Genomic DNA, 22,745 nt, shown 5'->3' on the forward strand with positions numbered 1-22,745 from the left:
TTACAGGCTGGGTTTAGAAAAGGCAGAGGAGCCAGAGATCAAATTGTCAACATTCACTGGATCCTAAAGAAAGCAAGGAAATTCCAAAAAAATATCTACCTCCGTTTCACCAACCACACTATAGTCTTTGACTGTGTGGATCATGACAAACCATGGAAAGCTCTTAAAGAGCTTACCTGTCTCCTGAGAAATTGCATGTGGGTCAAAATGCAACAGTTAGAATCCTGTATGGAGCACCTGATTGAGAAAGGAGTTTGACAGGGCTGTCTGCTGTCACCCTGTTTGTTTAAGCTATTTTCTGAGCACATCATGAGAAGTGCCAGGCTGGATGAGTTACAAGCTGGAATCAAGATAGGCGGGAGAAACATCAACAACCGATACCACTCTAATGGCAGAAAGTGAAGAGGAACTAAAGAGCCTCTTGATGAAGGTGAAAGAGGAGAGTGGAAAAAGCTGGCTTAAAACTCAGCATTCAAAAAACGAAGATCACAGCATCTGGTGCCATCACTGAATGGCAAATAGACTGGGGGGAAATGGAGACAGTGACCAACTTTATTTTCTTGGCCTCTAAAATCACTGCAGGCGGTGACTGCAGCCATGAAATTAAAAGATTCTTGCTCCTCGAAAGAAAAGCTGTGACAAACCTAGACAGTGTGTTAAAAATCAGAGACGTCATTTTGCCGACAAAGGTGCCTATAGTCAAAGCTATTACTTTTCCAGTAATCATGTACGGAAATGAGAGTTGGACCATAAAGAAGACTGAGCACCAAAAAATTGATGCCTTTCAACTATGGTGCTAGAGAAGACTCTAGAGAGTCCCTTGGACAGCAAGGAGGTCAAACCAGTCAATCCTGAAGGAAATCAACCCTGAATGTTCATTGGAAGGACTGATGCTGAAGCTGAAACTCCAATTCTTTGGCCACCTGATGGGAAGACCTGACTCATTGGAAAAGACCCTGATGCTGGGAAATATTGAAGGCAGGAGGAGAAGAGGATGACTGAGGATGAAATGGTTAAATAGAATCATCAACTCAATGGCCATGAATTTGAGTAAATACCGGGAGCTAGTGAAGGATAGGGAAGCCTGGTGTGCTGCAGTCCATGGGGTCGCAAAGAGTCAGACACGACTTAGCAATTGAACGACCACCACCACATGCATACCTGAAGCTACTTGAAATGCATGTGTTAGAAATTTGAAGAAAAGGCATATAAGTGAACAAAAGTCAGTTTTCGTTGAGTTGTATGGCCACTTTTGTTTTTGAAAATATTCATATTTATTTTTCTCTTTTTTTAATTTAAGTATAATTGATTTACAATATCTTGTTGGTTTCAGGTGTACTGCACAGTTATTCAGTTACACACATGTGTATACTTAAATTCTTTTTAAGACTCTTCCCTTATAGTAGTGGTGGTTCAGTCGTCTGACTCTTGTGATCCCATGGACTATAGCTCACCAGGCTCCTCTGTCCATGGCAACTCCCAGGCAAGAATACTGGCATGGGTTGCCGTTTCCTTCTCCAGGGGATCTTCCTGATCCAGGTGTCGAACCCAGGTCTCCTGCATTACAGGCAGATTCTTTACTGACGGAGCCAGCAAGGAAGCCCATTTTCTCTTAGAGGTTCTTAGAAAACATTGAGTATCATTCCATCGGCTGTACCATAGGTCCTTGTAAAATATGCATGTTTTAAATTTACAAACCAGTGTTCAGTGTATCTATAGGTAACAACCCTCCTGTGTGTTGGGACCCAGAACAGGGCCAGGACTGTGTTGACAGGGCTGGTCCAAACTGCCCAGGGCCCCAGGACTGGGAAATGCCTCTCAAGGGCCATGAGTTCCTGTCTTCCCTCCCGCAGGTTCCTCAGCTCTACAAGATCAAGGGGTACCATCCGGTGTCTGTGCAGGGGTCTGCAGCCAGCTACAGGCCTCAGAAGCTCGCGCGGGCCCTGAGGCAAGGAGCTGAGGTAACGTGTCCCACCTTTGGGAGAGGAACCGCCCCCACCGTTTCCTCGCTGCCCAGGCCCTGAGACTAACGTGCTGCCCTTGGTCCTGGCCCAGGACGAAGCTACCACAGTCATCACCCTGCCCAAGCAGGATTCCTCACCCCAGCTGCCCGGTGAGACCGCCGTCCTGAGCATAAAACTCCCCGAGGCCTTGGCGCAAGCTCCAGATTACGACCCGCTTTATATTTTTGTAAGTGCCATCAGCAGAAGTCATGGTTCCCTGTCTTTTTGTTTTAGCAGTTACTTCATAAGAAAACAAAAACAAATAGAAAACAAGCTTGCTTATGGTTACCAAAGGGGAAAGGGGGGTAGAGTATACTGGGAGTGTGAGATTAGCAAGTACTCCTAACTACACATAAAACGATCACTTCACTGAACACCCAAAACTGACACAATACTGTAAATCAACTATACTTCATTTAAAAAAAAAAGACAGAAGCACCAATTGGGAATATTTTTCTCTCTTTGGAATTTCAGGGGTTAAACAACATCTCACTTTTGAAATTGCTGGCCAGACTTTATTGCTTGGAGCATATCAATGTTTCTTTTAACGACTCCAGCATTTATTTTTTAAGACAATAGCTTTATGGCCATTTCCAATTATCTGTAATACGCACATATGTATTTTTGTGTTTATTTTAAGCATAGTTTCCATATAACATTATATAAATTTATGTACAGGTGTACAGTACAGTGATTCACAAGTTTTAAAGGTAACATATATGTATATATTTTTTAAAAAGAAAATACAACAGGAAAAAGTAAAGTCACCCCAAACTCCTTCCCGAAGCTCAAGTTGATCCCTTATCCCATCTTTGGATGCCATGTCCCTGCCACAATGATCCCTGACTCCCTTTTCTTTTAATGCTTTATTGGTCCAAAGTACACATTTTATTTTTTTATTTATTTTAATTGGAGGCTAATTACTTTACAATATTGTGATGGTTTTTGCCATACATTCACATGAATCAGCAATGGGTGTACATGTGTTCCCCATCCTGAACCCCCCTCCCACCTCCTTCCCCATCCCATCCCTCAGGGTCATCCCAGTGCACCAGCCCTGAGCACCCTGTCTCATGCATCAAACCTGGACCAGTGATCTATTTCACACATGATAATATACATGTTTCAATGCTCTTCTCTCAAATCATCCCACCCTCACCTTCTCCCACAGTCCAAAAGTCTGTTCTTTATATCTGTGTCTCTTTCACTGTCTCACATATAGGGTCAATGTTACCATCTTTCTAAATTCCATATATATGTGATAGTATACTGTATTGGTCTTTTTCTTTCTGACTTACTTCACTCTGTATAATAGGCTCCAGTTTCATCCACCTCATTAGAACTGATTCAAATGCATTCTTTTTAATAGCTGAGTAATATTCCATTGTGTATATGTACCACAGCTTTCTTATCCATTCATCTGCTGATGGACATCTGGGTTGCTTCCATGTCTTGGCTATTGTAAACAGTGCTGTGATGAACATTGGGGTACATGTGTCTCTTTCAGATCTGGTTTCCTTGGTGTGTATGCCCAGCAGTGGGATTGCTGGGTCATATGGCAGTTCTTTTTCCAGTTTTTTAAGGAATCTCCACACTGTTCTCCACAGTGGCTGTACTAGTTTGCATTCCCACCAACAGTGTAAGAGGGTTCCTTTTTCTCCACACCCTCTCCAGCATTTATTGTTTGTAGACTTTTTGATAGCAGCCATTCTGACCAGCGTGAGATGGTACCTCACTGTGCTTTTGATTTGCATTTCTCTGATAATGAGTGATGTTGAGCATCTTTTCATGTGTTTGTTAGCCATCTGTATGTCTTCTATGGAGAAATATCTGTTTAGTTCATTGGCTCATTTTTTGACTGGGTCGTTTATTTTTCTGGAATTGAGCTACAGGAGTTGCTTGTATATTTTTGAGGTTAATTCTTTGTCAGTTGCTTCGTTTGCTATTATTTTCTCCCATTCTGAAGGCTGTCTTTTCACCTTGCTTATAGTCTCCTTCGTTGTGCAAAAGCTTTTAAGTTTAATTAGGTCCCATTTGTTTATTTTTGCTTTTATTTCCATTACTCTGGGAGGTGGGTCATAGAGAATCCTGCTGTGATTTATGTCGGAGAGTGTTTTCCTATAGGAGTTTTATAGTTTCTGGTCTTACATTTAGATCTTTAATCCATTTTGAGTTTATTTTTGTGTATGGTGTTAGAAAAGTGTTCTAGTTTCATTCTTTTACAAGTGGTTGACCAGTTTTCCCAGCACCACTTGTTAAAGAGGTTGTCTTTTTTCCATTGTATATCCTTGCCTCCTCTGTCAAAGATAAGGTGTCCATAGGTGCATGGATTTATCTCTGGGCTTTCAATTTTGTTTCACTGATCTATATTTCTGTCTTTGTGCCAGTACCATACTGTCTTGATGACTGTAGCTTTGTAGTATAGCCTGAGGTCAGGCAGGTGATTCCTCCAGTTCCATTCTTCTTTCTCAAGATGGCTTTGGCTATTTAAGGTTTTTTGTATTTCCATACAAATTGTGAAATTATTTGTTCTAGTTCTCTGAAAAATACCATTGGTAGCTTTATAGGGATTGTGTTGAATCTGTAGACTGCCTTGGATAGTATACTCATTTTCACTATATTGATTCTTCCAATCCATGAACATGGTATATTTTTCCATCTATTTGTGTCAATTTGATTTCTTTCATCAGTGTTTTATAGTTTTCTATATATAGGTCTTTTGTTTCTTTAGGTAGATTTATTCCAAAGTATTTTATTCTTTTCATTGTAATGGTGAATGGAATTGTTTCCTTAATTTCTCTTTCTGTTTTCTCATTGCTAGTGTATAGGAATGCAAGGGATCTCTGTGTATTACTTTTATATCCTGCAACTTTACATTGATTAGCTCTAGTAATTTTCTGGTGGAGTCTTTAGGGTTTTCTGTATAGAGAATCATGTCATCTGCAAACAGTGAGAGTTTTACTTCTTTTTGCCCAATCTGGATTCCTTTGATTTCATTTTCTTCTCTGATTGCTGTGGCTAAAATTTCCAAAACTATGTTGAATAGTAGTGGTGAGAGTGGGCATCCTTGTCTTGTTCCTGACTTTAGGGGAAATGCTTTCAATTTTTTACCATTGAGGATAAGGTTTGCTGTGGGTTTATCATATATGGCTTTTACTATGTTGAGGTATGTTCCTTCTATGCCTGCTTTCTGCAGGGTTTTTATCATAAATGTATGCTGAATTTTGTCAAAGGCTTTCTCTGCATCTATTGCGATAATCATATAGTTTTTGTCTTTCAATTTGTTAATGTGGTGTATCACATTGATTGATTGGTGAATATTGAAGAATCCTTGCATCCCTGGGATAAAACCCACTTGGTCATGATGTATGATCTTTTTAATATGTTGTTGGATTCTGTTTACTAGAATTTTGTTAAGGATTTTTGCATCTATGTTCATCAGTGATATTGGCCTCTAGTTTTCTTTTTTTGTGGCATCTTTGTCTGGCTTTGGTATTAGGATGATGGTGGCCTCGCAGAATTGAGTTTGGAAGTTTACCTCCCTCTGCAATTTTCTGGAAGAGTTTGAGTAGGATAGGTGTTAGTTCTTCTTTAAATTTTTGGTAAAATTCAGCTATGAAGCCATCTGGTCCTGTTGGAAGATTTCTGATTACAGTTTTGATTGCTGTGCTTTTGATGGGTCTGTTAAGATTTTCTATTTCTTCCTGGTTCAGTTTTGGAAAGTTATACTTTTCTAAGAATTTGTCCATTTCTTCCAAGTTGTCCATTTTATTGGCATATAGTTGCTACTAGTAGTCTCTTATGATCCTTTATATTTCTGTGTTGTCTGTTGTGATTTTTCCCTTTTCATTTCAGATTTTGTTGATTTGATTCTTCTCCGTTTTTTTCTTGATGAGTCTGGCTAATGGTTTGTCTATTTTATTTATCTTCTCAAAGAACCAGCTTTTAGCTTTGTTGATTTTGGCTATGGTCTCCTTTATTTCTTTTGCATTTATTTCTGCCCTAATTTTTATTATTTCTTTCCTTCTACTAACCCTGGGGTGCTTCATTTCTTCTTTTTCTAGTTGTTTTAGGTGTGGAGTTAGGTTATTTATTTGATTTTTCTCCTGTTTCTTGAGGTAGGCTTGTATTGCTCTGAACCTTCCCATTAGCATTGCTTTTACTGAATCCCATAGGTTTTGGGTTGTTGTGTTTTCATTTTCATTCGTTTCTATGCATATTTTTTATTTCTTTTTTTATTTCTTCTGTGATTTATTGGTTATTCAGAAGTGTGTTGTTTAGCCTCCATATGTTTGTATTTTTAATAGTTTTTTCCCTGTAGTTGACATCTAATCTTACTGCATTGTGATCAGAAAAGATGCTTGAGATGATTTCAATTTTTTTGAATTTACCAAGGATAGATTTATGGCCCAGGATGTGATCTGTCCTGGAGAAGGTTCCTTGTGCACTTGAGAAAAAGGTGAAATTCATTGTTCTAGGGTGAAATGTCCTATAGATATCTAACTTTCCAGTTAGACCTAACTGGACCATTGTCTCATTTAAAGTTTGTGTTTCCTTGCTAATTTTCTGTTTAGTTGATCTATCCATAGGTGTGAGTGGGGTATTAAAGTCTCCCACTATTATTGTGTTACTGTTAATTTCCCCTTTCATACTTGTTAGCATTTGCCTTACATATTGCAGTGCTCCTATGTTGGGTGTATATATATTTATAATTGTTATATCTTCTTCTTGGATTGATCCTTTGATCATTATTTAGTGTCCTTCTTTGTCTCTTTTCACAGCCTTTATTTCAAAGTCTCTTTTATCTCATAGGAGTATTGTTACTCCTGCTTTCTTTTGGTCTCCTTTTGCATGAAATATCCTTTTCCAGCCCTTCACTTTCAGTCTGTTTGTGTCCCTTGTTTTGAGGTGGGTCTCTTGTAGACAGCATATGTAGGGGCCTTGTTTTTGTATCCATTCAACTGGTCTTTGTCTTTTGGTTGAGGCATTCAACCCATTTACATTTAAGGTAATTATTGATAAATATGATCCTGTTGCCATTTACTTTGTTGTTTTGGGTTCGAGTTTATAAACCTTTTCTGTGTTTCCTGTCTAGAGAAGATTCTTTAGCATTTGTTGAAGAGCGGGTTTGGTGGTACTGAATTCTCTGAGCTTTTGCTTGTCTGTAAAACTTTTGATTTCTCCTTCATATTTGAATGAGATCCTTTCTGGGTACAGTAATCTGGGTTGTAGGTTTTTCTCTTCCATTTCTTTAATTATGTCCTGCCATTCCCTTCTGGCTTGAAGAGTTTCTATTGAAAGATCAGCTGTTTAGCCAGGACATGGAAGCAACCTAGATGCCCATCAGCAGACGAATGGATAAGGAAGCTATGGTACATATACACCATGGAATATTACTCAGCCATTAAAAAGAATTCATTTGAATCAGTTCTAATGAGATGGATGAAACTGGAGCCCATTATACAGAGTGAAGTAAGCCAGAAAGATAAAGAACATTACAGCATACTAACACATATATATGGAATTTAGAAAGATGGTAATGATAACCCTATATGCAAAACAGAAAAAGAGACACAGATGTACAGAACAGACTTTGGACTCTGAGGGAGAAGGCGAGGGTGGGATATTTTGAGAGAACAGCATTGAAACATGTATATTATCTAGGGTGAAACAGATCACCAGCCCAGGTGGGATGCATGAGACAAGTGCTCAGGCCTGGTGCACTGGGAAGACCCAGAGGGATGGGATGGGGAGGGAGGTGGGAGGGGGGATCAGGATGGGGAATACATGTAACTCCATGGCTGATTCATGTCAATGTATGACAAAACCCACTACAATATTGTAAAGTAATTAGCCTCCAACTAATAAAAATAAATGGAAAAAAAGAAAGAAAGAAAGAAAGATCAGCTGTTATCCTTATGGGGATCCCCTTGTGAGTTATTTGTTGTTTTTCCCTTGCTGCTTTTAATATTTGTTCTTTGTGTTTGATCTTCGTTGATTTGATTAGTATATGTCTTTTGTTTTGCCCTTGGTGTTTTGCCTTGGGTTTATCCTGTTTGGGACTCTCTGGGTTTCTTGGACTTGGGTGGCTATTTCCTTCCCCGTTTTAGGGAAGTTTTCAACTATTATCTCCTCAAGTATTTTCTCATGGCCTTTTTTTGGTCTTCTTCTTCTGGGACTCCTATGATTCGAATGCTGGGGCATTTAACATTGTCCCAGATGTCTCTAAGGTTGTCCTCACTTATTTTAATTCTTTTTTCTTTTTTCCTCTCTGCTTCATTTATTTCCACCATTCTACCTTCATCCTCACTTATCCTATCTTCTGCCTCAGTTATTCTACTGTTGGTTCCCTCCAGAGTGCTTTTGATCTCATTTATTGCATTGATTGACTCTTTTTTATTTCTTCTAGGTCCTTGTCAAACTTTTCTTGCATCTTCTCAATCCTTGTCTCCAGACTATTTATCTGTAACTCCATTTTGTTTTCAAGATTTTGGATCATTTTTACTATCATTATTCTGAATTCTTTTTCAGGTAGACTCCCTACGTCCTCCTTTTTGGTTTGGTTTGGTTTGCTTTTATCATGTTCCTTTACCTGCTGAATATTTCTCTGCCTTTTCATCTTGTTTAGGTTGCTGTGTTTGGGGTGGCCTTTCTGTATGCTGAAAGTTTGTGGTTCCTCCTTATTGTGGAAGTTCCTCCCTGTGGGTGGGATTGGACAAGTGGCTTGTCAAGGTTTCCTAGTTAGGGAAGCTTGCATCAGTGTTCTCAGGGGTGAGCTGGATCTCTTGTCTCTGGAGTGCAATGAAGTGTCCAGTAGTGAGTTTTGAGGTGTCTATGGGTTGGTGTGACTTTTGGCCGCCTGTATTTTTGTGCTCAGGGCTACGTTCCTGTGTTGTTGAAGGATTAGCGTGGTGTGTTTTGCTCTGAAACTCGTTGGCTCTCGGGTTGAGCTTGGTTTCAGTGTAGGTATGGAGGCTTTTGGATGAGCTATTGTTGATTAGTGTTCCCTGGAGCCTGACTCCCTTTTTAATACCAAATTAATTCCAAGCTCCTGACAATGTGAGGCTGAGCCAGTTGTCCCCACTCCACTGCATGTGTCCTGGCCAGCCTGTGTGTTCCCCCATCACCTGCCCTCAGGGGCGTCCCCCTTCCTCCTTATACTTGTAGATACGTAAACAGTTGGGAACGACTGAAGTGACTGAGGTGGCATGCAAACCCTAAGTGTAACAAGCAAAGCATTATGGTGGAGTGTTGGAGTGATGTCCGTGCATCATCTCCAGGGGCCAGAGGAGGCATCCAGGGCAGCATGGACTCCACGTGACAACAGTACAGGTTTCATAAAGGCACATCATTAAAGCAAAATAAAAGGCCGTTGTGAACTCTGACTAAAAGCCAGACAGGAGATCTGAGGAGGTTCTATGTAAGTGCAGAATCATCGGTAAAATGTCACTGTCGTTGCCCTGATTATGCTGTTTTGTAAGAATGCACACACACATGCAGAATGAAGAAGGAGATTAGATACTGCTGAGAAAGTCTCCCCTGGGAGAATCTGTGTCTCTGATGCGGCAGAGGTGCTAGTGGTCACACCAAGGGCAGATGGGATGCAAACCTGCCTGGTTCCTTGCTGTTGGCCTCAGTGCTCCTCTTCCTAGTTCTGCTGCTTTCCTCCAGAGGGCTGTGATACCTGTGTTTTGGCCACTAGGGGGCATGTTCTGGTAGTCTCGTGGCAGGGTAGAGGGGCAGTTCCTCAAAAAAGAGAGTCAGGGCTGGGATAAACTCAGAGGTATAACCAGTAATGCTGAAGAAGCTGAAGTTGAATGGTCCTGTGAAGACCTACAAGACCTTCTAGAACTAACACCAAAAACAGACATCCCTTTCATCCTAGAGGATAAGAATGCCAAAGTAGGAAATCAAGAGATACCTGGGGTAACAGGCAAGTTTGGCCTTGGAGTACAAAATGAAGCAGGGCAAAGGTTAATAGAGTTTTGCCAAGAGAACGCACTGGTCATAGCAAACACCCTCTTGCAACAACCAAAGAGACAACTCTATACATGGACCTCACCAGATGGTCAATACTGAAATCAGATTGATTGTATTCTTTGCAGGCAAAGATGGAGAAGCTCTATACAGTCAGCAAAAACAAGACCAGGAGCTGACTGTGGCTCAGATAATAAATTCCTTGTTGCAAAATTCAGACTTAAATTGAAGTAGGGAAAACCACTAGACCATTCAGATATGACCTAAATCAAATCCCTTACAATTATACAGTGGAAGTGACAAACAGATTCAAGGGATTAGATTTTATAGACAGAGTGCCTGAAGAATAATGGATGGAGGTTCGTAACATTCTACAGGAGGCAATGATCAAGAACATCCCCAAGGGGAAAAAATGCAAAAAGGTAAAATGTTGTCTGAGGAGGCCTTACAAATAGCTGAGAAAAGAGAAGCTAAAGGCAAAGGAGAAAAGGAAAGATATACCCATTTGAATGCAGAGTTCCAAAGAATAGCAAGGAGAGATAAGAAAGCCTTCCTCAGTGATCAATGCAAAGACATAGAGGAAAACAATAGAATGGGAAAGACTAAAGATCTCATCAAGAAAATCAGAGATACCAAGGGAACATTCCATGCAAAGATACACACAATAAAGGACAGAAACGGTATGGATCTAACAGAAGCAGAAGATAATAAGAGGTGGCAAGAATACACAGAAGAACTATACAAAAAAGATCTTCATGACCCAGATAATCACGATGGTGTGATCACTCACCTAGAGCCAGACATCCTGGAATGCGAAGTCAAGTGGGCCTTAGAAAGCATCACTACAAACAAAGCTAGTGGGGGTGATGGAATTCCAGCTGAGCTATTTCAAATCCTAAAAGATGATGCTGTGAAAGTGCTGCACTCAATATGCCAGCAAATTTGGAAAACTCAGTGGTGGCCATAGGACTCAAAAAGATCAGTTTCATTCCAGTCCCAAAGAAAGGCAATGCCAAAGAATCATCAAACTACCACATAATTGCACTCATTTCACACACTAGCAAAGTAATGCTCAAAATTCTCCAAACCAATCTTCAACAGTACGTGAACCGTGAACTTCCAGATGTTCAAGCTGGATTTAGAAAAGGCAGAGGAACCAGAGATCAAATGGCCAACATCTGATGGATCATCAAAAAAGCAAGAGAGTTCCAGAAAAACATACACTTCTGCTTAATTGACTATGCCAAAGCCTTTGACTGTGTGGATCACAACAAACTGTGGAAAATTCTTAAGGAGATGGGAACACCAGACCATCTTACCTGCCTCCTGAGAAATCTGTATGCAGGTTAAGAGGCAGCAGTTAGAACTGGGCATGGAACAACAGACTGGTTTCAAATCGGGAAAGGAGTACATCAAGGCTGTACGTCACCCAGGTTATTTAACTTACATGCCGAGTACATCATGAGAAATGCTGGGCTGGCTGAAGCACAAGCTGGAATCAAGACTGTAGGGAGAAATATCAATAGCCTCAGATATGCAGATGTTACCACCCTTATGGCAGAGAGGGAAGAACTAAAGAACCTCTTGATGAAAGTGAAAGAGGACAGTGAAAAAGTTGGCTTAAAACTCAACATTCAGAAAACTAAGATCATGGCATCTGGTCCCATCACTTCATGGCAAATAGATGGGGAAACAGTGGAAACAGTGACAGACTATTTTCTCCGGCTCCAAAATCACTGCAGATGGTGACTGCAGCCATGAAATTAAAAGACACTTGCTCCTTGGAAGAAAAGCTATGACCAATCTAGAGAGCATATTAAAAAGCAGAGACATTACTTTGCTGACAAATGTCCATCTAATCAAAGCTATGGTTTTTCCAGTAGTCATGTGTAGATGTGAGAGTTGGACTATAAAGAAAGCCGAGTGTTGAAGAATTGTTACTTTTGAACTGTGGTGTTGGAGAAGACTCTTGAGAGTCCCTTGGACAGCAAGGAGATCCAACCAGTCCATCCTAAATGAAATCAGTGCTGAATATTCATTAGAAGGACTGATACTAAAGCTGAAACTCTAATACTTTGGCCACCTCATGCAAAGAACTGACTCACTGGGACAGACCCTGATACTGGGAAAGAGTGAAGGCAAGAGGAGAAGGGGATGACAGAGGATGAGATGGTTGGATGACATCACCAACTGAATGGACATGAGTCTGAGTAAGCTCCGGGAATTGGTGATGGATAGGGAAGCCCGGCGTGCTGTGGTTCATGGGGTCACAAAGAGTTGGACATGACTGAGCAACTGAACTGAACTGAACTGAACTGAACTGAACGTCACAGGACATTTAGCTCAGTGATTTCCAGACTGCACTTGGCACCAGAACACTCTCATCAGCTGAAGTTCTACATAGAAAGGCTGGGCTGGCAGTGGGAGAGCAGCTTTCCTGAGAAGGGTATCCCAGTGAAACCCTGGGATCTCCATGGTAAGATTTGGACACCACTCTCTTGCAGCCAAAGTATTGGAGCTTCAGCTTCAGCATCAGTCCTTCCAATGAACATTCAGAGTTTATTTCCTTTAGGATTGACTGCTTTGATCTCTTTGCTGTCCAAGAGACCTTCAAGAGTCTTCTTCAGCACCACAATTTGAAAGCATCAATTCTTTGGTACTCAGCCTTCTTTATGGTCTAACTCTCGCATCCGTACACAACTACTGGAGAAACGATAACTTTGACTGGATGGACCTTTGTCAGCAATAAATAGTGGTAATAACAAGGAAAGCTCTACAGTAAGTCTTAGGATGATTTCTATGCATTATCTACAGGGGCCAGAGGAGGCATCCAGGACGGGATGGACTCCATGCACCGACAGTATAGGTTTCATAAAGGCACATCATTAAAGCAAAATAAAAAGCCATTATAAACTCTAAGGGGGAGAGTCAACTAAAAATTGATATGTGTTCCAGATAGGGTGCCAACTAATATTTGGCATCATTTTTAAGACTTGATGGAGAATTTTAAAATATTAATAGAGTCCATCTGGCTTTGATATTAGAACTTCCCTCTGTCACTGACCCAGAGGTCATGATAGTGAACCTTCACCCAAAAGTTATAATCCAAGCCTCTGCTTGGCCTGGCAGAGAAACATAATGACACAGTTAAGACAAAATAAATGCTCTTTACTATAGGGTTGGCCAAAAAGTTCGTCCCATGTCTGGAGTGACTGTGCATGAGCGCCTGAGTGGTGCGAGCTGGGCTGCTTGCTTTGTCTCCTAACCTTGGCTCCTCCTGTTATGTCCTTGCACCCAGGTGTACTTAAGGGAAGCTGCCCAGGAATAGGGAACATCCCCCATCTCCCCACCCACCTGCCTTCCTCTGCATCCTCGACCTCCCTGGCTTCCTCTCACCAGGGCCCCCATCTTTCACCTTGGTTGTTTCCGACCCTGCAGTCGCTATCTGGGTCAGATTTGGGAGACAGTGTTTGCATTTGCCCCTGTCTCAGCCCCCACCCCATGTGGCACATTGAAGAACGGGAAAAGAACTGCTCTGGACACATAGGTATCTCCTGCCTCTTCTCTCAGCTACAGAGCTCATTGAGATGTGGTTGCTGGGGCCCTGCCGACTCCCTCACAGGGCACCATCACCTCCCTGCCCTCCTGCTGCCTCTACAGTCATGAGTCCAGGCAAGAGCCCACTTGCTCGGCATCTTTCTCCTCGGCCCTGGCTGTAGGTCAGCTTCCCTGAACTAACGGAAGACTGTCTGCCCAGCATTTGTGTCTGGAACACATTCATCACATCCACTGCAACCAAGTTCTACTGTTCCACCTCCCAGGCCTGGGTGCATCGTCTTTAAGTTGTGGGGGACGTTTATATCTTGACAGTGAGATTGGGTTTCCATCAGTCATATGGAGGTTTGTGTGTATGTTTTAAAATTGTTTTTAAAAAAGTACTCAGACAAAAAGAACAGAATCTCAGTGGCTCTTAAACATCTGAATTAACCATGAGGGAGCTGAAAGCTATGTTGTTTGCGACAAGAGCAGGGTTTTTATTGGACAAGCCCCAGAAGAAACATTAAAAGGCTCCATGTTTTTGTATATTTTGATATAATTACTCTGTACCTCCATTAATCCCACTGGAAAATTAGTAAAAAAAAAAAACAAAAAACAAAAAACAGGATCTCCCTTAAAGGCAGATAGTACATCCAAATGGAGCCTTCCTGAATGAAAGGCATCACCAAAACAACGTTAAATGTTGACGTTTCCTGATATATCAGATGCCACCCTCTCCTTTATCTTCTCTTTAGTTTTAAAGAAGCTGTTTTTCCTTTCCAAAACCAGAAGCTCATTTGCTTTTTAAAACCAGGTTGCTTATTTACAGTTAGGAGTGATCAAATTTAGAAACAAACACTTTAAGCTGTGGTTTCATTTGTGCTGTTTCCACGGGAGCCTAGTAAATCCATGTGATACGTGATGAAGTTCTTCAGCCAGCAAAGTGACGTCTGTGAGTGACCATGACCACAGCCCGCCTGAAGCCCCCTCTACTCTCCTGCTTCTCTTTCCCAGACAAGCTGACGCAGAGTCAGAGCGTCCGTCCTGCTGGGAGCCGTGGGGAACCTCGGCTGATACCTGTCCTGTGCCCGCGTTGAAAGCTGGTCAGCAAAAGAGACTCCTTTTTTCTCTCCCTCTTCTGCAGAATCCCAGCCCGGGGCTGTTTGCTGTGAAGCACCCTCTGACTTACGTGGAAACCTTGATCGATTACCACCTGTGCCCCCACCCCAAGTACAAGTTCACCAAGGAGTGCCACTGCGGCTCCAGCATCCCCATCACCCAGAAGCAGTTTCTCCATCACACGGTAAAGCCGTCGTCCCAGGCTCAGCGGCAGAACTGGGCCTGGGCTGCAGGGACCAGGGGCTGGGGGACGAGGAAGTGGGGCGTCACAGCTGGAACTGGCAATAAGAGAGTTTGCAGCCACGGCTGCAGAACAAGGAGAGTAACCATGGCACGGGGCCCTGGCATGCCCCAGCCCTGGAGCGGGGCAGGCGGGTTCACCACACCACCCCGTCTGCCTGTGCCCCTTCCCAGGCTTCACGTTGCCCCCTCTCAACATTCTTATTCTTTTCCTTTGAAGGCTATGCCTAACATCATTTTATTCCCACTGTGACCGTGTAAGAAAAGTCACATTGTGGTCACAATCCTGGGGTCTGACCCTCTCTCTCTTTGGTTCCTAACAAGGAGAGAGGTCAGAAGGGACAGGGTGGTGATGTGACCAACACACAGTGAGAAGGAGGCTCCCCAGAGTCCCTTCTTCCCTGGATAACCAGCCTGACCTCAGTTTCCAGCAATGTCTCCTGCGGGTGACCCTCAGCCCTTGCACACTCGACAAAACCCCACCTTAGGTCATCATCTTGGCCCTACTCCTGCCAGCCCCACTTCACACCTCTTGCCACATCACTTTCCTGCCTCTTGGGTGTACAGTTCCAGCCATGACCCCTGTGGTCCTCACTCCCTTCTCCTTCCTCATCCCCGAGTGCAGCCACCCTGGATCCCCCCAGTCTGCCCTACACACCTCATGACTCCCTCTCTCCCACCTGGGTGCCAACACCACACCACCACCACCCCTCACCCCGCCGCAGAAGCCTTCCTTCCGTTCAAATCTTATCCAGTCCTTTTCCACTTTGAAAGCCCTCCATGGTCCCCACTGCCCATGGGAGCAGCTCCAAGCTCATGAGCTTGGCCCGTGAGACCCTTCCCAACCAGCCTGCCTTCCTGGCCGCATTTTCTGTCAGCCCCCATCACGCGCCCTGCCCTCAGTGACCCCTGATCACACCCCCTTGGCATCTCAGTGCAGTGGCACGGGCTCACCCCCCTGACCCCCACTGCCCGGAACAGCCTTTGATGAACTGATCCGTGCTCTCTAAATGTCGCATTAGCATCACATTCACAGTATTCCAAACAGATGGAGAGGCCTGACCGGCCCCTCCACACCAGGACCCTTGCTTCTCTGCCTCATAAGTCAGGGCACGAACCTCTCCTACCTCCTGCTTTAATTCCTGCAGCTTCGTTGAACACTGTTTGCTGGAGCAGTTGTCTTTTTTAGCCTCAGAAAAATTCTATTAAGCTTAAATGGTAAATTTTGCAGTTCAACTTTTAAGACTGAAAATTAGCCAGCTGAGTGAAACTGAAGTGCTTCCTGGACTGTACCATGGTCCCCCTGTGCTGGCTCTATTACAGGACATAATACCTGGAGTGATGACCTGGAAGAGGTTCCAAAGCCTGGTGCTCTCATCCCTGCCCGAAACCTCGAAGACAGAGGTGTTGCCGAGGTAAGCCCAGCTCACGTTGCCTCAGAGGGGTATGTGTGCCCCTCTGATTACAGAGACTGTGACCCCGAAAGTTGCCTGTCCATAAAATATCAAATCTTACTTTTGGTGCATGAGGGAAGTTTGGTAGTCAGAGGGATATGATGATGTGTAACTGATTTTCATCTCTCTATCTTGAGATAAACTTTATTTCTTTTAACTTTTGTTGACATCTAGTTGATTTACAATGTTTTGTTTCAGATTTACAGCACAATGACTCAGATACTTGTGTATATGTATGTGTATCTATGTAGATATATATAGGTAAATTCTTTTTCTACATTCTCTTCCATTATTGATTATTACAAGATATCGAGTGTAGTTCCCTGTGCTATATAGAAGGTCCTTGTTGGTTACCTATTTTATATATAGTAGTGTGTATATGTTAATCCTAATCTTCTAATTTATCTCTACCCCCTACTTTTCTCCTTTGGTAGCCATAAGTTTTTTTTCTATGTCTGTGAGTCTATTTTTGTTTTGTAAATAATTTCATTTATATCATTTTTAGATTCCACGTACAAGTAATATCATATGATATTTGTCTTACACTTCGTATGATCATCTCAAGGTCCGTTCATGTTGCTGCAGATGGCATTATTTCATTCTTTTTTATGGCTGAGTAATATTCCATGGTGTATATCTATCATGTCTTCTTGATCCACTTCTCTGTTGATGGACACTTAGGTGGCCTCCCTGTCTTGGTATTGTAAACAGTGCTGCTATGAACTTTGAAGTACATATATCTTTTCTAATTGTGTTTTTTTTTTCTAGATATATGCCCAGGAGTGGGATTGTAGGATCATATCATAGCTCTTGAGATAAACTTTAAAAAAACTAATGTCACAGGGCTTCCCTGGTATTCCAGGGATTAGGAATCCTCCCGCCAATGCAGGGACACAGATTTGATCACTGATCTGGGATGATCGCATATGCTGAGGGACAGCCGAACCCATGTGCCCCAGCTGCTGAGCCCGAACGCTGGAGCCCGTGCCCTGTCCACAACAAGAGAAACCGCTGCAGTGAAAATCCCACGCCCTGCAGCTGGAGAATAACCCCCACTCACCACAACTAGAGAAAGCCCCTGTGCAGCAGCAGAGACCCGGCACAGCCAGAAGCAAATAAATAACAAATAAATAAATAATTGGGGTTTTTAGAAAAAAAAATTAATGTCATGGTGGATCATTGACCACGCTTCAATAAAAGTAGACAACCAATCTGCATAATTCAACTGAAATAGTCATGGTTCATTTTCAGCATTTTAGAATTGCCATGATTAGCTGCCTACACCCTCCTTATCCACACCAAAGGACCCAGGTCTCTCCATGCCCCAGCCTGGCCCTTCACCGGGAGGCCCCACAGCTGTCATCAGAGACAGAGCAGGTAGATGGGAATAGTGTTAGACCAAAGGAGGAGGAAATTTAGAGTAAGCACATTCTTGCTAATTTGCTTAACTAGCAGCTCTTCAAAGCCCTAAGATCAAACAACCAGCTGATGCCTTTTCCATAAGACACAGCCTGGTCAGTGACCTGCTCCTGAGCCCTGGAATTTACTTATTTGGTCCATTGTCCTTACAAACGTAGTAAAATGAGTTGCTGGTGAGCAAACCTGACTAGTCTCCCAATATGATGACCATCAGCAGTGACCTGTCACTCAAATCCTTTGATCTGGAGTGAGGCCCACCCCAAGGGGGCAACGCCCCACCACGGCCCCAGGAGTCGTCAGCTCCGCCTGGGCCTAAGCACTGCCACCAACCAGGGTCAGTGGGTGCTTACACCCTGACTTCTGCCAGCGTGTCCTGGTTCCTCACCATCATCAGAATTCCCCCAGGTCCTCAAGAGCCGTGCGACCTCAGCCACACTCTGGTCAGCTCTTTGGGCCCAAGTCCTCTCATCCAGAACCCAGGCCGATCAGACCTGCTCAGCCTTGACATTTTCGTTTTAGTAAAAGTAGGAGGCGACTTCCCTGTTGGTCCAATGGTTAAGAATCTGCCTTTCAGTGCAGGCGACATGGGTTCGATCCCTGGTCTGGGAGCTTGGATCCCACCTGCCACGGGGCAACTATGCCGGTGCACTGCAACTCTTGGAGAGTCTGTGTGCCACAAGGAAAGATCCCGCATGATGCAACTAAGATGCAACACAGTCAAATAACAAATAATTTTTTTTTTTAAGTAGGAAAGCTCACCCCAATGTGCACCAACCCCATATGCACTGTCACCCACATATCCCCAGGGATTCAAGAAGGCGATTGAAATCCAGTTTGTGACCCTAGAACCCTTACCTTTACTTCTTCCTCCACTGCCAGCAGAAAAGCTCTTCCTGAATTCATCAAAATCCAGGCTTTTCCACGTGCTGTTCCTTTCAGGTCATTTTTTCCAGTGTGTCTCTACCGCCCTCCTTTGCCTGGAGCTGAGCATGAGAGCGAGCAGAGGATGTGGGCCATGGGAAGGGCTCAGAAATGTTGGTTCCTTTTCTGTGAACTCATGTTACTGAACCAAACCTGGGCCCGCTCACCTGCGCACAGCAAAGCCAGTCTCCTGACACAAGGCTGTGATGGAAGTGAAAGTTGCTCAGTTGTGTCCCCATGGACTGCAGCCCGCCAGGCTGCTCTGTCCATGGGATTCTCCAGGCAAGAATACTGGAGTGGGTTGCCATTCCCTTCTCCAGGGAATCTTCCCAACCCAGGGACCGAACCCAGGTCTCCTGCATTGCAGGTGGATTCTTTACCATCTGAGCCACCAGGGAAGCCCCAAGAAAGTGTTTATTGCAGGCACCAAGCAAGGAGAACAAGGCAGCTAAAGCTCAAAAAGCCCAACTCCCCTTGGCTTTCGGGGAAGCGTTTTTAAAGCCCAGGTGAGGGAGGGGGGTTGCAGGGTGTGTGATCAGCTCACCATACACAGGTCTCTGATTGGCTGATGGTGAGTTTACAGGATTATGTCATGTTGTCAGTTCTCAGGTTACCATAGGTCTGGGGGCTCAGTGGTCACAGTCATCACATAGTTAACTTCTTGCATTTATGGGGGGAGGTTTGGCATCTGTAACTCAGGAATGTGCATCATATACTGTTATCTGGGCATTTCTGAGTGGAGCTATAGCTATAGGACCTGGAGAGGGGTCTGTAGCTCACCACTAGCTCACACTCTGCAGCCCCTCACCCCAAGTTTTGCCTTTAAAAACTTCCCCCTGAAAACCTTCGGGCAGTTCTGAAGGTTTGGGCACAAGCCACCCCCCTTCTCCCTACTGACTCCTCGGGCTGGAGGGAACAGCCTTACAGAGAGAAGGACACTCTGGTGTCCGAGGGACCCGATAGCCCTTCACCCACTCTGCTCCTTGGGGGAGTCACCCATCCCAGAAGCCCTTGAGCAGTGATTCCCTCGTCTGTGGAATGGGGACCTGAAGGAGGCCCTGCAGTGTCCCTAATAACTCTTCCCACCCACTGAGCCTTGCAGTCGCTCGGCTGCCGCCAGGTGGCGATGACCCTCCATCACCCGGACTCAGATCCTCATTTTGCTGAGGGGTGGCGGCCCTTCAGAGCAGACCCCAGTCATCTGCGTGTGGCCCCCTCCCCTAGACAGAGCATGTAAAATGAGAAGTGGTGGGGAGTGCAGACAGCCAGGGTCTACCAGCTGTCAGCAAGCACGGGTCTCAAGAATTAAGACAAAAACATCCTGGTTTTTTTTTTTTTCTCCCAAAGCTGTATCCTTGGGAAAATCTCCTGAGGCTATTCTTTCAAAAGGCACTCAGAGTGCAGTTACTTTGGGCTTGAATTAAGCATGAATTCCGTATGAATTAAAACTCTGCAACTAGGAGTTGTTACCTCCAGCTTCTGTGTCTGAGTGCTCTGTTGGGCCAATTTGTTTCAAAATAAAGCATAATTGCATGACAGATTATAAAGTCAAGAGAGGATTCTTTGTTTCTTCATCATGTATTTCCATGATGTAAGATTCTAGGTCATGTTTTTGTTTCTAAAAGAGTTACAGAATAATAATGGTATTCCTTTTTAACTTCCCACAGACCCACTAATGATATTCCAACTTGCAGTCATTGTTCTTGAATAGATTACCTGTTTCTTAGCCGGTATTTCCCCTGTATTTTTGCTGCTGAGAGTTATGCTTTTTGTTAAATCATGCAATGTTATTTAATGTTTATTTATTCCAAGTCATTTTTGCATTCATAATAATCAAAACAGCTCACTTGGGTTCTCTGCTCTTTAATAAATTCAGAAAGAATTTATTGAGTCTCTGTGACTCCCATGAAATCTGAGTCAGCATCAATGAAGAAATTACCTATTAATAATCCAGCGGTGCCAGACTTTGCGATGTCATAGATGGGTGAAGTGTCCAGAAGAATCTTAGGAACTGACTCAGGGTTGTCGGAGTTTTACTTTTCCAAGAAAGACATGAAACAAAACAAAGCAAAATATAACACCCAAACACCATCCACTGTCACCACCCTTTCAGTTCCAGAGGAGCGCATTAACACGTAGAAAAGTAAGAGGGACATGGTCTCAGGATTTAAAAATTAGATGAGTTTGGTCTCATGAAAAACCTTTAGTTATTGCTATTCTGTCTTCCAGACCAGCCTGGCCTTGGAAGAGTGGTCCAGGCTCCCACCTTCTATTCCTTCCTCAGCTACATGCACTTGGAGATCTCAGTGGGACTGTCCATTAGAACCTGCATTCTTTGTCATAAAGTCAGTAAATAAGGTTAATCTCTGGGTGGTGGAGGCCAGGTCCCTTTTGGTGAGGAATGGTATTAGAGACCAAAATCTAGGTTCCTGGTGAACACACTGCCCCTGGGGGTGGAGGAGTGTTGTTTCTTGGCCTCCTCAGCAGACAATCCAGAGTGTGGGGAAGTGCATGTATATACATATACACTCACCCATATGTACATAGCCATACAAAAATGCATGACCACGTACATCTATACACATATGCACATATACATGTGCACATACACACACTTAAACACACCTATCCCCATTTTGGAAATCATGAATCTACGCTGGTGCTTATAATCCCAGCCCACAATCATGGAGTTGCTTAGTTATCTGTCTCTTCTTCCTCTGTGAGAACCCTGGCTTCCTAAGACATTTACTCGCTCAGTTTTATAGAATGTTGAAAATAGTTTCAGAATGACTTCACCTATAACCACTTTAATAAACAAGCATAGTAAATAGAGTTCAAGATTTATTTGCAGTTTTCTCCCTACCCCCATTCTATCCAAGATGTGGATATATATTCAAATACTGTATTTATGAATTATTTGGATTACTCCTTTTCTCTTTTTTTAAGTATTTTTTAATTGAAGTATATTTGATTGACAAAGTTTTAGGTGTACAGCAAAGTGATACAGCTATATATATATATATTCCTTTCCAGATTCTTTTTCCTATTATAGGTTATTACAGGATATTGACTATAACTCCTTCCTTTTCTCCTTTCTTTTTTCTTTCTCTCCCTTCCTCTTTCTCTCTGTTTTCCCCTCCACTGTGCTTATGGAATTCATATGAAATTTTATGTGTTTCGGTTTGCTTTCAGTTTAGGGGCTTTTCCTCCCTTTCGTTAGAGAAGGAAATGGCAACCCTCTGCAGTATTCTTGCCTGGAGAATCCCATGGACAGAGGAGTCTGGCAGGCTACAGTCCCTGGGGTTGCAAAGAGTCAGACACGGCTGAGCAACTACCACTCACTCACTCCTCCCTTTCATACTGATTTAATTTTATTTTTTGAATATGTAGAATATTAACATGCTAACCAAATTCACAGCTACACAAGAAGTCAGACTCAGACACGGGTCACTCCATCCCACCTCCCTTCCACCCTTGTTGGTAGCCAGCTAGGTCTTCTAACACCATTCCCATGTTTCTCTTCGTAATGCTAAGCAGAATATATGTATTTTCATGTTTCCCCTCTTCTTATTCACAAAGTGGCACACTGGAGAAGCTCCTCTGTATTTTGCTGTTTTCACTTATAACGTCCCCTGAAAATCACTCCACATTAGCTGATAAAGATCCTCCTCACTCTTTTCACAGCTGTAAAAACCATGGGCCGTAGCTGCACTCAACCAAGCCCTGTGCTTGGGGGGCCAGGCACATTTTTGCTTATTAAACAAGAAGAAACTTATCTCCAAGGCATATCTGCACACACCAAGGAGGCTTCCATTAATCCCCCTGGTTTCCCATCCCAGCCACCTGCAGGGCCGGTAAGGTCAGTTTCCTGCCATGGGTCATTTTTCACTCTTTTTTATGAGACAGCACTCCTCCCAGCTTCTCGAAGCTTATTCTGAAAAATTATTAAAAATGTATATCCATTTGTGACTTTTTCCCTATTCCCTTTGCTGTTGTGTGTTCAGTTTTTATTCTTCTAATAGCATTTGAGAGGTGTGTGAGGAGTTGAGACCAAAAAAAGGAAAAATTTTTGAAA

The 22,745-nt window shown here is 43.2% G+C and overlaps 1 protein-coding gene and 1 long non-coding RNA gene across 3 annotated transcripts in view; both read left to right on the plus strand.

Annotated features, from left to right (window-relative positions):
• Positions 1-22,745, plus strand: part of CFAP221 (cilia and flagella associated protein 221) — a 113,921-nt gene that overhangs the window by 79,275 nt on the left and 11,901 nt on the right. Inside the window, exons 18-22 of one of the 2 annotated variants that reach the window (XM_043894920.1) lie at positions 1,854-1,961; positions 2,056-2,190; positions 14,662-14,820; positions 16,200-16,291; positions 22,355-22,478. In XM_043894920.1, the coding sequence (XP_043750855.1) occupies positions 1,854-1,961; positions 2,056-2,190; positions 14,662-14,820; positions 16,200-16,291; positions 22,355-22,376 (516 nt within the window). In that variant the 3' untranslated portion in view covers positions 22,377-22,478. Of the gene's footprint in view, positions 1-1,853; positions 1,962-2,055; positions 2,191-14,661; positions 14,821-16,199; positions 16,292-22,354; positions 22,479-22,745 lie in introns of those variants that run through there. The other variant, XM_043894919.1, reaches the window with a different exon arrangement.
• On the plus strand, positions 12,338-14,469 carry LOC122688717. Its single transcript, XR_006339552.1, has 3 exons — positions 12,338-12,718; positions 13,855-13,859; positions 14,457-14,469. It is a non-coding gene; the product is annotated as an uncharacterized LOC122688717 (long non-coding RNA).

The sequence above is a fragment of the Cervus elaphus genome, chromosome 33, assembly GCF_910594005.1.
Source record: "Cervus elaphus chromosome 33, mCerEla1.1, whole genome shotgun sequence".
Classification (NCBI taxonomy): domain Eukaryota; kingdom Metazoa; phylum Chordata; class Mammalia; order Artiodactyla; family Cervidae; genus Cervus; species Cervus elaphus.